Source organism: Choristoneura fumiferana, chromosome 4, assembly GCF_025370935.1.
Source record: "Choristoneura fumiferana chromosome 4, NRCan_CFum_1, whole genome shotgun sequence".
NCBI classification, from domain to species: Eukaryota; Metazoa; Arthropoda; class Insecta; order Lepidoptera; family Tortricidae; genus Choristoneura; species Choristoneura fumiferana.
In genome coordinates this window covers 9,777,661-9,793,452 of record NC_133475.1, presented here as the reverse complement: position 1 = coordinate 9,793,452, position 15,792 = coordinate 9,777,661, and the positions used below count along the sequence as shown (strand labels likewise).

At 39.3% G+C, this 15,792-nt stretch overlaps 1 protein-coding gene across 2 annotated transcripts; it reads left to right on the top strand.

Annotated features, from left to right (window-relative positions):
* Positions 1-376: 376 nt before the first annotated feature.
* Positions 377-15,254, top strand: LOC141427428 (cell division cycle and apoptosis regulator protein 1-like). Of its 2 annotated transcripts, none has more exons than XM_074086844.1 (15): positions 377-1,173; positions 1,769-1,917; positions 2,983-3,208; positions 3,311-3,603; positions 3,974-4,259; positions 4,561-4,717; positions 5,510-5,811; positions 6,679-6,849; positions 7,246-7,521; positions 7,808-8,043; positions 8,984-9,086; positions 9,946-10,060; positions 11,971-12,206; positions 14,154-14,269; positions 14,837-15,254. In XM_074086844.1, the coding sequence occupies exons 1-15, from the start codon at positions 514-516 to the stop codon at positions 15,027-15,029; spliced, it is 3,519 nt and encodes a 1,172-aa protein (XP_073942945.1). In that variant the 5' UTR covers positions 377-513; the 3' UTR covers positions 15,030-15,254. The 2 variants fall into 2 exon arrangements, with proteins under 2 accessions (XP_073942945.1, XP_073942944.1); XM_074086843.1 differs by having other exon boundaries at positions 377-1,188.
* Positions 15,255-15,792: the final 538 nt, after the last annotated feature.

The window sequence follows — 15,792 nt, the reverse complement described above, 5'->3', positions numbered from 1 at the left end:
ACTTCGATTTTCGAGTTTCGTAGTAGCCGCTCTGGCCCTATAGGTACTACAAAGGGCAAATTCGAATTTCATATCTTGCCGTCCCGCTGACGCAAATGTTATTTAATACGACAGTGAGAGGACGGTACGATATGAAATTCAAATTTTGTAGTAACCCTGTCGGTGGAATTTATTTTAGCGACTTTCTAGCGACTTTTAGATTTTTTATAAAAATCTGGCATCCGTTGTACGGTAAAAAAATTGTATAAAACGAAATAATGGAGGTAATGGTGGATGAACGATGACAGCGCGGATCCCCTAGTTTTTGAGTCTAGCGAGGCGGCTCGAATTTCTAGGAGTTGGCAACACTGGTCACCATCGCCAATCATAGATGAGCGCCAAATGCCAATCGCCATTTCGTCGTCGCGTCGGATGTGTCGTGATGTTTACTGTTTATAGATAAAAAAAAAATATATAACTAGATTTAAAAGAACTACATGTGTTTGTGATTTTCGTCATTCGTGTGAAGTTAAGATGCAGACTGGAAGTGGTGCTAAAAACCCACCATGGGCTCGTTCAAACGTGAATGCAAATATGACCGGCATGAACTCTCAAATCATGGACGCGAATTCGATGATGACACAACAGGGCATGATGCCATTTCAGCAAACTCAAGCCGTTTTTAACCCCAGTTTGATGCAAGCACAAGGCGGAATGACCATGCCGATGGCTGGCCAGATGCAAATGAATCAAATGGCTCAAGGACAAATGTATCCGGGCAATGTTGTAGCGTACCCTACTCCACGTGCTATGAATCCGGGCATGTATCAAAACAACTCTTCAGGCCAGTCTCAGCCCACTGCCGAGCAACGAGTCTTCACTGGAACTGTGACCAAAACCCACAATGATTTTGGCTTTGTTGATCATGATGTTTTCTACCAAACATCAGTGTGTGCTAAAGGTATTGTTCCCAAAGTGAACGATAGAGTCCTTGTTGAAGCTACATACAACCCAAATATGCCTTTCAAGTGGAATGCAACTAGAGTGCAAGTACTGCCTAAGAATGCCCCTAATCCTCAAAAGCAGAACACTCCCAAGAGTAATTCATACAATGCTGTGCCTCCACCAGCCAACAAGAAGTCCAGTTCAAATCGGCGAGATGACCTGCCTCGTCTACCTCGAAGAGATGACCGGGTGAGCAGCAATAAAGTAAATAGTTTTATTATCACTTGATTATTTAAAGGATCTTTCTTATAAAAAAGACATGCTAAAATTTAAAGCATTAAATGTGCAATCATGTTTGATGGAAAATTACCAATAGTTTTTGGATTAATTAGTGAAATTACCAAAAACCCCTTAAATATAATTTTTAATTAGTTGTTAAGAGCAAACCAATAAATGAAAAAATAAACGCACTAGTAACATTTTTTGCATGGCTTTGATATTTGTGAGAAACTGAAGGTGATCACAGAATAATTTTAAAGTACAATTCAATAGAGTCTGTCAATTTTCTACATATTTAAGACACCCTATCGTGGGCACACTTGATTATATATGTCCCTGTTGTTGCAATTATCATCTAAAAGGAATCAAAAAAGAATAATAGTCACATCACAAAAGCCTTAGGCAGTCCGGTGTTTATATTAGTAGGCTGGAAGTGTCTACAGGATTGTCAGATTCTATTGAATTGGAGTTTACATTATGTGGAGGCATTGCATATCTTATACTGCAATGTTGATTCAGTCTGTTTGAGGTCTCATAATTTTTTAATTATCTTTTATGTTTTTAGAAACGTTCAAGGACCAGGAGTCGCTCCCGTTCAAGAAACCGGCATGATAGCCGCAACAGGAGGGATAGTCCTCCGCGCAAGCGCCCTGTGATCCATCAACCTTCTCCTGTCAAATATGTTGTCAGGGTGCCCCGTATGCCATTAGACATGTAAGATTTAACATTTTTTAGGAACCACTAGAATTTTGTGTATGGTGACATGTGTTGCATATGTTATGTGAATGTAAAACCATTTTGATTACTACAAATACAAATACAAATATCTTTATTTTGCATAAAAATGTGGTACAAAAGCTGGTATTACATTTTAAGATCTCACACATTTCACAAGAAACTGGCATGCAAAATGAGCACAGAAGAGATAGTAACAAAAGTTTATGCTTAATATGAAGAAACATGCCTCGACAATCATTTAGAGTACCTACTTAAGTTTAATATTATAATGTCAACATGAACACCTAATAACGTGATAACTAACATGTCACAATTACAATAAAATAATATCAGCAATATGTCATGATTACAATATAGATGAAATAAAGCTAAGTAAATCATTATTGTGCAACCAAACATTTGGTTTTGGTGTTATTGGATAGGTGTTTGGGTTTAGTTTTGGTTTAGGCTTTCATGTGGCATTTGAGGGTAATAGGCATTGTGGAGTGGCTCTCCCAGTTCCCAATCTGCACTGGAACCATATGAGAACTACAGTGCAAACCCCCTTAACTCGGAAGGAGGCCCAGGATTGGAATACCTATGTATAGGCCAGAGATGCACATTGAAATTTGTTTTTCATCATGTTTTTTGCTTGTTTTGAGAAACCTTGCATGTTTGTTGCCATAAAAGTCTTACCTAGATATTTTACTTCTTACAATTACAACAAAATTTAAAATTTTTAGGAAACAACAGTGTAAAATGATCTAACCTTTATTTTATGAGTTATGCATTTATGTAATTTGTTTTTTACTGGGTCACAGGAATATCACCTTGGCTACTTTTTATTTTTTATCCAAATAATCCAACAGTCAGGTTTTCGATAGCTCATAAAATTCCAAAATCACAATTTCTATGTTTAATGATATGAAACTGTGCCAAGGTGCATAATTTGGAAAATTCTGAAATATTATTGGGATTAGTGGGATTTAAAAGTCTGCCAAAATACTAGAAATTATCTTTCACTGTTTAATTTAATAAATTCCTAATTTTCTTTCTTTTCAGTATGAAATTAGATGTCCCAGCCCTGTCACAAAGGTACACCAACCTTTATGTACCTTCTGATTTCTTCAATGCCCAGGTCAAGTGGGGTGAAACATTCCCCCCACAATCACCCCTCTCCCTGAACAACCCTTGCCAGTATCATGTCATGAGCAAAGATGTGGAGAACCCATATGGCAATGAGGCTGTTTTAGAACCACCAGATGCAGATTACAGATTTTCAGCAAAGGTAATTTCCTTGAAATAAAAATCATTTAATTGATTTTTTTTTATGAAATGTTTTTATTGTAGCCATATTTTTTTTTGTTTACTTAAATCTAATTTGTTCTAGGTAATGCTCATCAGTATGCCGACCTTGGAATCTCTCTATCAAAAATGTGGGCTAACTAAAGTAGATGACAAAGACAAACGGTCTTCTAGTAAGACACCGCTGCATCCTACTCGCCTGATCAAGTTTCTTGTCGGGCAAAAAGGAAAAGGTGGTGAAAACTTTGCTATAGGTGGACCTTGGAGCCCTTCCCAAGATGGCGAAAACCCACAGTCTGACCCTAGCGTGTTAGTGAAGACTGCTATACGCACGTGCAAGGCTCTCACAGGAATTGACCTATCTAATTGCACCCAGTGGTAAGTGTCACTATTAAAATCTCCCTGTTACTGGTCTTCTGCCCCGATGCCGTATTTAAGGATGGTTTTTATAGCATTAACAATCAAAGTTTCTTCTTTTGCTAATGATACACAATTTAAAACTGTAAGATGATCTGAAACAAAAGAAGAAGCATTGAAACACCATTCCATTAACTAGTCATGGTACTAGCACACATTCCTTATGTGAGAGTATGGAGGCGTTTGTACATCACGAATGGCGACAGTTTGGATGCAGAACCGATGTACCGTCATAACAATACAGCAGTGTTGTCTCTCGTACCGGATGTGTCCTGTCCATGTCCACAGTGGTCGCAGTGAGTATTGTACTATAACTGTGTTACCCGCGCAGGTACCGAATGGTGGAGTTTTACTACTGGCGCGAGGGCAGCGGCGGCAAGTCGCGGCTCGAGTGTGTGGTGTTGTTCCTGCCCGACGTGTGGTCCGCCCAGCCGTCGCGTATCGAGTGGGCCAACGTTCAGGAGACCTATAAGACGGCCTGCGACAACGCGCTGCGGAAACTCGACGGCGACGCGACGGCCGGAGCGGAGCCGACGGCGGTGCCGGTGGTCCCGGCGGCGGCGGCGGCACCGACGGTCGCAGACGCTGACTCCACGGCAGCGGACAAATCGAAAATTGTTTGTTCCCAGTATTGTTTGGTTAAGTTTCCGGCTGTTCTACCTCGTAGCGCCACGACTCCGCGCCCGAGCTGCTACAAATATCCCGATGGCCTGGGGATGCGCCAGACCTGAAAATAACTAGACTTCTATTACACACTTTTTGTGCTCACTCCCCTGAAAATAACATTTTCATAGTATTTTGTAAAATCATTTTATCAACAATTTTTAATCATACTGCATTAAAATCAAAGACCTTTAGCCTTCTCTGACGTTTCCTTGCACAGTAATGAAGATCTATAACTGGTATATATATTTTTAGGAGCCTGCCAGTCATGACGACAGTACCATCACGATAGACGAAAATGACGATGATGATGACAAGCCTGAACCAACACATTACTCCAAAATAGACCTCAGGACCATTAAGGTGGATCAGCTGCGTCAAGAGTTACGGGCGCGCAATGTCAGCTGCAAAGGTAAAAAATATAGACATCTTAAGAATTTTACCAAGAACTATTTAGTTACCTATGTCTTAATGAGAAATGTGTGTTATAAACTATTTCATCTCTCCTGTTCGGAAAGTTTAAGTTTCATGGCTAGATAGTCGGGTGGAAAATTGCGTTTTCATCTCTAGGATGGGAAGAATTTATTTTTATTTTTCGATTAGCCACGGAGTTGAACATAATTGAGTTACGTCAATGACACTGTTTTTTTCACGTTTCGGCATGGCCATCTAGATGCACGTCGTGGTCGTGACCAAGGAGGAGGAGGTTGAACGCCGAACATCCGTTTGAAACAAAAAATTTGATCTACTACGTCACGACCATATTCCATTTCTTTCTTTAGTTAGGTTAAGAAAAAGATGGAAATCATTTGTGAAATGTGAAAGAAAGGGATGGAATATATAAATAAGTAATAGAGGTCAAACTTCTTCGTTCGGCGTTCAACCTCCAGTTTTGTAGCCTTTGTAGGTATATGCTCCTTGGTCGTGACCAACTCTACTTTTTATATAGTCGGTTGTGGCAAGTGGCCAGGTCGAAAAGGTTCCGTTGGAGGTTGGATATAAGTAAATTCAATTTACTGAATACTGAAATTCAATTTAATATTATTCTCATTTTTTGTACTATTTTACTTTCCTCACAGTCGAAATGAAAAGTAGAGTGTCTAACTCGGGTGAAATTACCCATTTCCCCTCGGAACTATTAGAAATATCTCCGATGAAATGGGTCACTTTCCACCCTTGGTTATCAATCTACTATTGTATTTAGGTCTCCGAGCTCAACTAGTGTCGCGTCTGTCGAAATTAATTAAACAGGAGGAAGAGAAAGATTCTAAGAGTGATGACGTAATGGAACTTGAAGACGATGAGCAGGAAGGTGAAAAGAAAGAATCTGAAGAGCCGCAAAATAAAGTAGAGGAGCGCATCGATATTTCCGATGACAAAGATGATGCTAAAGAAGAAAAGAAAGAGGAACCAGTCGTGGAAGAGAATGTTGAGAAAAAAGAGGAAGAGAAAAAACCTACACCTCCGCCTAAAACTGAAAAAGAAATTGAGCAAGAGAAGAAAAAGGTAAATATCTTAATATCTGCCACCGCAGGGAGTGCAAAAATATCTGACACATCCTACCGGCCCTAAGAATAGAGTTGTATCAAATATTTACGCACGCTTTGTTGTATGAGATATTGGTGCTGGTGATTGCACGGGAAGTGGGCGGTTTTGGAGGCCTAAATAGTATTGTATTGTATAACTCTTTATTGTACATAAATAAAACACATGAAATTAACAGTTAACAAGAAAAAGAATTGTACAAAGGCAAACTTATTCCTTAAACTTTAACAGCCTTATTCATAAAAAGTTAGAGCCTCCTTGAAGGCTCCTTGAAGGCCCGATGCTAAAAAACATGATTCATAAACGTCTGTTAGCGCTAATCAGACGATCAAGGCTCTGCTAAAGTTAGAGGACCGTAGACCCTCCTTTATCTCCCTGCTAAGTCACAAAATGGCCGCCACAAGTTTGAACAGCTGACTTTGACAAGAGCAAAAAAACCATACCGAAGATATTTTTAGTGAAGGGAGGGTTACGCAAGGATTAAAAAAAATCCAGGAAAATTTATTTTTCTTTTGCATTTAAAAGTCATCTAAATTAGGTATTTATTACTGCTACTTTACTGACAATAAATATGAAAAAAAAAATTAGGATGATTAACGTAATTACGGCTTTTTGCACTTAGGTACAACATAAACATGCGGATCGGAAATGGCGGGAAAACAAACATCTCGCTTTTTATTTTTTTTCCTGCTAATTTGCTGTCACTGCTGTCAATGTTTTTGAACAAGATGTAGTTTTGGGAAAAGGGAGGTGAAGTGCTACTGATTATAAAACTTCGTTCACCTATGAAGTATTTATTTAACAAGTGTGTTTCTTTATCGCAACCAGCTAGAAAAAGACAAGCAAACTCTGAAGGCTCACTACGAGATACCAAACACTCCCCACATCATGGTACACCCTTCGGCCGCAGCCAAGGGCGGCAAGTTCACCTGCAACGTTGCGACGTTGTCTTTCCTGCTCGACTATCGCATCACGGATAACAAGGAACATAGTTTTGAGGTATAAAGTTAATAATATTGATAGGCTTGCGCTATTATGAAACAAACTATTGTGGCTGCAAGGTTTCTATCTTGAAGTCCATTAGTTGGAGCAAGATCGTGATCTCTATTCTATATGCGTTCTATTGCTAAAAAAGATCCCTTCTAAAAATGAGAGGGCCTGGGCTGTAGTTTCCACACAAGCCCAGCAAGAATTGGAAACTTCGCACATACAATTCTATTGCTTCGCAGAGGCGTGTCTGTTTCCTCACGATATTCTCCTTCCGACCAAGCCTCCGTGCCAGCCTGAGTTCGGACCAGTCCTTAAATCCTCAACTTGAGAGGCCACTAAGGCTACCAGATATTTTTTGTATGTTGACTAATGAGTATCAAAATAATTTCTACCTTTATTTTGCAGTTGTTCGTATTCGCGGAGCTCCTGAATGAGATGCTAATGCGAGACTTTGGATTTTACATCTACAAGACACTTTACACTCTCCCCGAGAAAGTAGATGAAGTCAAGGAAGTTAAGGAAGTCAAAGATGACAAGAACACGGACAAGAACAAGAAGGACGATGAAAAGAAAAAAGACGAAGAGAAAAAAGATGATGATAAGGTTGATAAAAAAGATGACAAAGACAAAAAAGACGACCGACGAGACGAGAGGCGTGAATCAAGGCGGCGTGACAGACGGGTAAGAACTTTTGGTGTTACTAATCTTGTTATGTTTTTGTTAATCTTTATCTGTTTATTGCTAAATTGTTGATAGATGGATAACCTCTGTATACAATATATGTGTGGTATTTATCTCTTCTATTCTATATGTACAATTATTATGAAAATATCGATCAATATACAGCCAATGGTTAGCAATGAAAAGAAATTCGATGAAAAATTGCGGCTGCTACGACTAGATGTGACACGTGAGACAAATATTAATCCGACTTTAGACATTTGTTTAACTCGAACTTGTTTTACAGGAATCCCACAGCGACGACGAACGCAGCAACTCGCCACGGCGTCGCAGCCGCGGCGTCGACCTCCCGCCGGACCCCTACCTGCTTCTCTCTCTTGTCTACTTCGACACTTCTCGCGGAGGGAACATCACCAAGAAAGACCTTCAAAATCTCTTCATGAGCCTCGGCTTGCAGCTCTCGAGGTCGCAGATACGATCAATACTAGAGAAAGTGTGCATCAAGGATAACTTCAGTTACAAGTATGTGCAGTTTTATTGTATGAGATATGAAGCCTGTTTAAATTTAATTGATAATGAACGATCAGCCGAAAAAAAAATCATATGATCAGTACTGTTGGAAAGACAGACTTAATAGTAGATTATTGTCGTGACCTGGAAGTAGGCAATTGCTGGCTGAGTATGAGTACTCGCAAGCTCGTCCGTTTAAAACTAATACGAAGCCAGCAATTGCTATTCCAGCCGAGACTAATATACAGTTTTTCTCAAAAATGGTGAATAATTCTGAAAATATATTATAAAATTTAATTTTATTCCAATATTTTTCTTATGCTTTCCCGCCTTTTTTCATTAAAAATAAACTGCAGTGTATTTTTCCACCGAAAACACCACATGCTATTTCAGACCCAATAGAAAAAGTCCGGAGTTCCAACAATATATCTGATACCGGCCATTAGACTTGGCTGTATACGACTTGTGCCAACATTTCCATGGCCTTTTTAACTTTAAAAAAAAATGTGACTGATTGCAGGCGCGCTAATTCATTATTGTCGAGCTAGCGCGCCTGCAATCTCTTTAACTTTTTAATTTTTCGCTGACCATAAACTATGCACTTCACCTTCTGATATGTAAAGAATAATGTCAACTTTTACGGACATTTTTGAGAAAATTATTTTCGCGTATCTTACATGTTTTGTCATGTTTGATGCCTATAAAAAAAAATATATAGTAGCTTCCAAATATTGATTCTGTAATCACATTCTTTCTTAACAGCTTGCAAGGTTTTGCTTCGTCACCAGCATTAATATCTGCTACAGCGGAGCGTGCAAAAATATCTGACACGTCCTTCCGGCCCTAGAAATAGAGTCGTATCAGATACTTATGCACGCTTATTGTGTCAGATATTGGTGCTGGTGGCTGTACTAATAAAGCAGTTTACTAAAATATTCCTGTTTGTTGCCAGAACCCTCGTTCAAGCCATCAAAGATCTCGCAGCGGGATCCCACGAGGCGATACAAGATTTGCCGCTCGATACCACAGTCACGCCCACCGAAGTACCCTCACACGTAAGATCATTTTAAATATACTTATCAGCAGCAGGGAGTAAACATTTTCATTAGGCAATCCGGAGAGTAAAATAAGCGTGAGCTAGGTATTTCTCCAAATGGAACACCTCGCAGTTTAGTTCACCACCTTGATGGTTGGCAATCTAGCATCGTCAGCTTTAAGCAAAACTTTTTCCCATGCCTATTAAAATATGGAACCAGCTTCCTGGCACAGCATTTCCGGAGCGGTAGGGTGGCCAAGTGGTTAGAGAACCTGACTACGAAGCTTGGGGAGGGTATGATTCCGGGCGGTGGCAGATTTATATGAATAATACGAATGTTTGTTCTCCGGTCTTGGATGTTTATTATGCATTAAAGTATGTATTTATTTATCTATATAAGTATGTTTATCCGTTGCCTAGTAACCATAATACAAGCTTTACTTAGTTTGGGAATAGGTCTATTGATGTCAAGTGTCCCATGATAAAAGGGCAACGCACCTGTAATACTCCTTGTGTTGCGGATGTCCATGGGCGGAGGTGATTCCTTCCCATCAGGTGCCCCGCATGCTCGTTTGCTCGTTATGCAAAAACAAAAGTTTAGGACCCTTTGCCATACTTCTCATTACTGAGGTCACCTAATTAATTTAGGTAACCTGGTGGGAATGAAGTTGTTACGGCGCCACTGATACATATTTTAATAGGTAGGGAAATTCCAATAGTAATACAGAAATATAACTAGATATCTATATACCTTTAGCGCTACAATCGGACCATGTCTCCAAATGAAGGGCTTTTACAAATTAGTCGACTTAGCCTGAAACTTATCCTGCAATATTGCGGCTAGAAAGTTGAAACTGTTAATTTCATGTTTTTTTTAGATTGCTGAACTGGAGGCCACCATCGCCGCGGGTAATCGTGACCTGCTGCCCATCTTCAACAGACCAACCAGCGATGGTTCTTCATCTGACGAAAATAAGGACGTCAGTGAATCGGGTAATTATTTCTTGGCGTGTATAGACTTGGTCTTAAATAAGTATACGAATCTGTCGAACAACCCAAAGTTCAATTTTCCGTTTTAGCAAACAAAAAAAGCAACCAAAACGGAATAAATTGGCTTTAAATAAATTAGATAACAAGCATAGTTTTAGTATGAAGTTCTTTATTTTTTATGTTGGTTTGTGGGACTAAAAAGGGGTGTAGAGGGTCTCTGCTCACTCGGAAGGGTGTACGGAGTGGGCGCCCGCGCGGCGTGCTGTCTTAAGGTGATTTTCCACCGGCGAGGCGAGACGAGAATAATCGAATACTCTATCCATACTAATATTATAAACGCGAAAGTGTGTCAGCCTTATTAATAAACGTGGAGTAGAGTAGGTTTAACTTTAATTCGAGGTTGAACTTGAGATTAGTAAGTCAGTATTAATAAACAAGAAGTAAGGAAAGAGTAAGCTGATCCAGGCTTAGTCTCGGACTAAAACTTAATCCTTGGTGATGCCTAGTTTAACGATGGAGTAATATTGGAGTAACCTAACTTTTCTGTTTCGATTGATGGTTGTGGTTTGCCTGTGGATTTATTTGAAATTCATTGTAGTAAATTTATTTACCTAACCACTATTTTTGCATGCAAATAGCATAGTATAGCATGGATTATTATGCCGAAGATTTGCATGTCGTGCAAGAGCTTGAAGAACTCGAGGAATTAGAACAGGAGGTGGTTAGGCATGTAAAATTATACAAAGTCCGCAAAAATCCTTTCGAGCTTTCAGAACACGAATTTAAAACTAAATACCGATTTAGTCGTGATACTGCCAATTTCATAGTTGATATGGTGAAAAATGAGATGGCAGAGAGAGCAGGTGATGCGAGAGGTGGTCACATACCGCCTCATATCAAAGTCTTAACTGCCATGAGAGTCTGGGGCCGTGATATCTTCGTTTTTACTAAATTAATTTTAACGTGTATTTAATTTATATGCGATCTTTATTCAACAGTTTCAGTTTCATTCAGTATTAATCCCGTAATAACAAACAATGATGTTGAAGTGACTGTAGGGCTACTACGAAACTCGAAAATCGAAGTTCGTATCATACCGTCCCTCTCGCTCTCGTATTAAATAGTATAAGTATCAGAGGGACCGCACGACACGATCTTCGAGTTTCGTAGTAGCCCTGCTGTTTTCAAAAGGCTGACAATGCAAATATACATGTTCTGGTGGCCAGCGTCAGAACTAATTACCACTACACTTACACCATTGTGACTATAACAAGAGTGAGCGAGATACACTACAAAACAGCGCCATGCTCGGCCGCATGTTATATTTGGTTCTTTCTACTTCGGATGGGGGTTCATACCACAGATTAAAGACATTTCTTGTTTTTTTTCTGTGGTTCATTCCTCGTTCATTCAATGACTCATTCTTTTATTTTTTTCTCACGCTGGGTTGCCATTGTTTACGTCATAGTCTAGGTTTAAGAAATGTTTAACTAATACCTCGCTAGTCCATGTTTATTAATACAAATTTTAAAACTGACTTAATACTTATTTAGTCAAGGAGTAACTAGTCCAAGTGTAAGTTCGGATTAAATTCGAATTAGATGTTTTTTATTAATAAGGCTGTGTGTGTTTATGTGTTTGTCCGTCTTTCACGTCGAAACTTAGCGACGGATCGACGTGATTTTTGGCATAGAGATAGTTTAAGGGCGAGAGAGTGACAAAGGCTCATTTTTATGCCAGATAAACGCACAGTTCCTGACGGAACAGCGCGGGATAACCGAATTCCACGCGGTTGAAGCCGCGGGCAAAAGCTAGTTATATACGAATAAATTACCTTAGACGAGCTTTGCTGTTATGCAAAATCTGAGGGAATGGCATGTACAGCTCATAAAATTGTCTTAAATGATTCCCAGGCATAGTGACATACAAGTCGCGCGTTGTGGACGTGGGCGCTCTGGTAGCGGCCGCTGAGCGCGGCGCGGCGCAGCGCGCGCGGCTGGAGGCGGCGCTGGACGGCGCACGCGCGGCCCTGCGCAGCGCGCGCGCCGCCGCCGCCTCCACGCAGCAGGCCGAGCGCGGCGCGCAGACGCAGCTCGGAGAGCTCACGGCGCAGCTCAACGCTGCCAAGGCCAGGGTCACCTCGCTCACGGTAACACACTGCTTTATTACCCGACTGCCCGAAGAAGGGTTGTTATTCGAGCGTAAGTGCTTGTATGTCTATGTTTTTGGTCCGCTCTGTAGACTAAACGGCTGGACGGATTTTAACATAATAAGGAATCATTATATTCGTCGTGTTTATATTTGTCGTGTCAGTGTGAGATACGCCCCCATGTCATATGAAGCACCTAATAAAAATTTAAAAACTTCAATTTATTCAATAAATACCAAACACTCGCTGCTGCGTGCGATCACTGCGTTATACTTATCGCTTCAAAAAACAATGGAAAGTAGTATTAATAAATGCAGATAATTTAATAATCATAATACTTTTCGGATAGCTTGGGTACTGTGACATTTGCTTTTTTTTTTCATTCCACGCCATGAATGTTTCAGGCCAATATTTTATAAAAAATATACTTGAAATCTCGAAAGATCAAAAAATTATATCTCCGTGTGGCTCAAACTATTTCGTAATAATAAACACACTTAAAACTAATAAGATAAATTTTAATCTCGTCAACTTTCATCGCGTAAAACGGAACTCAATTACAGAAGAGCTTGACTTTGCTTATGGACGGAATCCATTCCACAATCTGGTCAAATCGCTTAACTCGCTTCATCTGTCAATTACTACGAGAAAGAAGGGCTTTAAATGTCTTTGTTTTGAGTGTTTCGTATTGTTTGGTGTTTTGAACTGTTACTTAGTTTTAGGGTTCCGTAGCCAAATGGCAAAAAACGGAACCCTTACGGATTCGTCATGTCTGTCTGTCTGTCTGTCTGTCTGTCTGTCTGTCCGTCCGTCCGTATGTCACAGCCACTTTTTTCCGAAACTATAAGAACTATACTGTTGAAACATGGTAAGTAGATGTATTTTGTGAACCGCATTAAGATTTTCACACAAAAATATATATATAAAAAAAAAAAACAATAAATTTTGGGGGTTCCCCATACTTAGAACTGAAACTCGAAAAAATTTGTTCATCAAACCCATACGTGTGGGGTATCTATGGATAGGTTTTCAAAAATAATATTGAGGTTTCTAATATCGTTTTTTTTCTAAACTGAATAGTTTGCGCGAGAGTCACTTCCAAAGTGGTAAAATGTGTGTCGTCGTCCCCCCCCTATAGCTTCTAAAATAAGAGAATGATAAAACTAAAAAAAATATATAATGTACATTACCATGCAAACTTCCACCGAAAATTGGTTTGAACGGGATCTAGTAAGTAGTTTTTTTTTAATACGTCATAAATCGTAAACCGCAATTTACCTTTCATTCAATCAATCAACTCAAATATAAAAAAATGTGTACGGAAACCTCGGTGCGCGACTCCGTTTTGCACTTGCCCGTTTTTTTTTTTTTTTTTCAATTTTGTTATTACGGTTTCTGTTAATTTTTTTACCGTTATTTGATTTGATATAGTGCCAAACGAGACCGCATAGTTTGTGAGATCCGGATAGACAAGCAAAAACACTTGCCAGGCGGACGAAGCCGCAGGCAAAAAGTGGTTAAAAATATAGACTATCACAAATAAAATTGATTAGAGACCTAGCATATTTAATCGAAAAACGCCAAAAATCGATTTGAATTTACATTGTTACAACCCTTGCTTGATGACATGTGTCACCGTACCCAAGCTATTTGGAAAGGATTATATTCAATTCAATTCAAATATTTTATTTCAGACATTGTCCATACATTAGACACATTAGACTCTAATGATTAGAGGTACTCTGTTTATTGCTCCACAAAGTGTTTGATATGGATTTTTTACTTCTTTCCGACATGTTTTGTCTTCAATGAGTAAGTCATTTCTAGGCTGGAAATTAAATTAAGTCTTTTTATAAAAGACAACAGCCTTAAATAAATTATTTCTTATCCTAAATTTGATATTAAAATATTTGAAGATATTATAAAGCAAAATTTTTTCTTTTACAGGCCAGCTCGAAAATTTTCCATTCCGCTTTGAAGAGCATTCAGTCAAAGGTTGAAGCTGTTGTCAACATCAAATACGAAGACGACGATGTCGTTGAGATCATCAACGGGCCATCCAAGTTAGTATACCCGAACTATTTAGTCTTCGTAGGCAGCCCCACTATTTTGCAATTCGTAACAAAAATAATTGACATTAACTCTATAGCTATAATTCCGTAATAAGAAGCCGTGGTGGCCTAGTGGTTTGACCTATCGCCTCTCAAGCAGAGGGTCGTGGGTTCGAACCCCGGCTCGCACCTCTCTGAGTTTTTCGAAATTCATGTGCGGAATTACATTTGAAATTTACCACGAGCTTGCGGTGAAGGAAAACATCGTGAGGAAACCTGCACAAACCTGCAAAGCGATTCAATGGTTCGTGCGAAGTTCCCAATCCGCACTGGGCCCGCGTGGGAACTATGGCCCAAGCCCTCTCGTTCTGAGAGGAGGCCTGTACCCAGCAATGGGACGTAAATAGGCTGGGATGATGATGATATAATTCCACCACGATCGCGTGCATCCGTCGGCGGGCGTCCGGTATGCAGGAAGTGCAAAGGTCAATTATGGTTGGACTACTATTTCATTACCTACATACTCTTGTTAAACTGTCAATGAAACTTCCAAATTCTAATGATTATTTTTTGTAACAGGGTTGAAAAAACGCCAAAGAAAGAGGAAACTAAAGAGATAAAACCTGAAGTGGAAAAAACCGAGGATAAACCAACAGAAGAAATTGATACTCCATCAAGTACTGATAACTCGACTAAAGTGGAAGAAGATAGTAAAGAAAAGAACACGGACATAATTTCTTCGGAGAATATGGATATCGACGATAAGGAATAATTTAGTATTTTTAGAATATTTTCATGTGTACGACTAAGCTAAATATTTTAGAAATGTTCTAGTTTTGATAGCAATATGTAGCATTGGTCATAATAAGAGATAGGCATTATTTTTAAGTTTCATTGCATTACTTGAATTTCAAGCCGGAATATTTTGAAGAAATGAAAATTTGAAAACCTATAAAATTCTCGTAGTGAACTTGTATAACGGGGTAAATGATACTTACGTGACTGAGTTAGTTCAGTCAGGCGAATGAGCAACACTATTATTTAACCTTGTAAGAGTGCGCTTTAAGACCAATCGACCAATCACAATTATTACATTACAAGAGGGCAGGGGCGAGACTTTTGGGTTTCAACTCGTGTGGTTGGTCGGTTTCAATCTCACTCTATGATTGTCGTCTTGATTATGTGATAAAAAATTAAGTTTTTTCGGTACTTGCTCATGCCGCTTCACTAGAACGTTCTTTGTGAATTGAATTGCAATTGTGTGGTGGTGAGATTAAATGGAGTCATACTGATTCAAAGAAAAGTTGTTTTATTTACATTAAGCGCCACATAAGCTTTCGATTCGTTCTTAGTGGAGAGCCTTGGGGGGAGGCCTATGTCTAACAGTGGACGTCTTTCGGCTGACATGATGAAGCTTTACTTTATACGGAATCTTCCAGGTCTGGGTATATTTTATTTTATACTGTGCAGTCTCCGTCTATTCGAACAAAACAAATAGAGACTGCATCACATTTAACCGTCAGTTAACACTAATC

Coding starts and splice junctions, on each gene's coding strand:
- LOC141427428 (XM_074086843.1), top strand. CDS start 514: ATGCAGACTGGAAGTGGTGCTAAAAACCCACCATGGGCTCGTTCAAAC. Junction 4,260..4,560: donor CAGCGGACAAATCGAAAATT/GTTTGTTCCCAG, acceptor ATATATTTTTAG/GAGCCTGCCAGTCATGACGA. Junction 6,850..7,245: donor ACAAGGAACATAGTTTTGAG/GTATAAAGTTAA, acceptor TTTATTTTGCAG/TTGTTCGTATTCGCGGAGCT.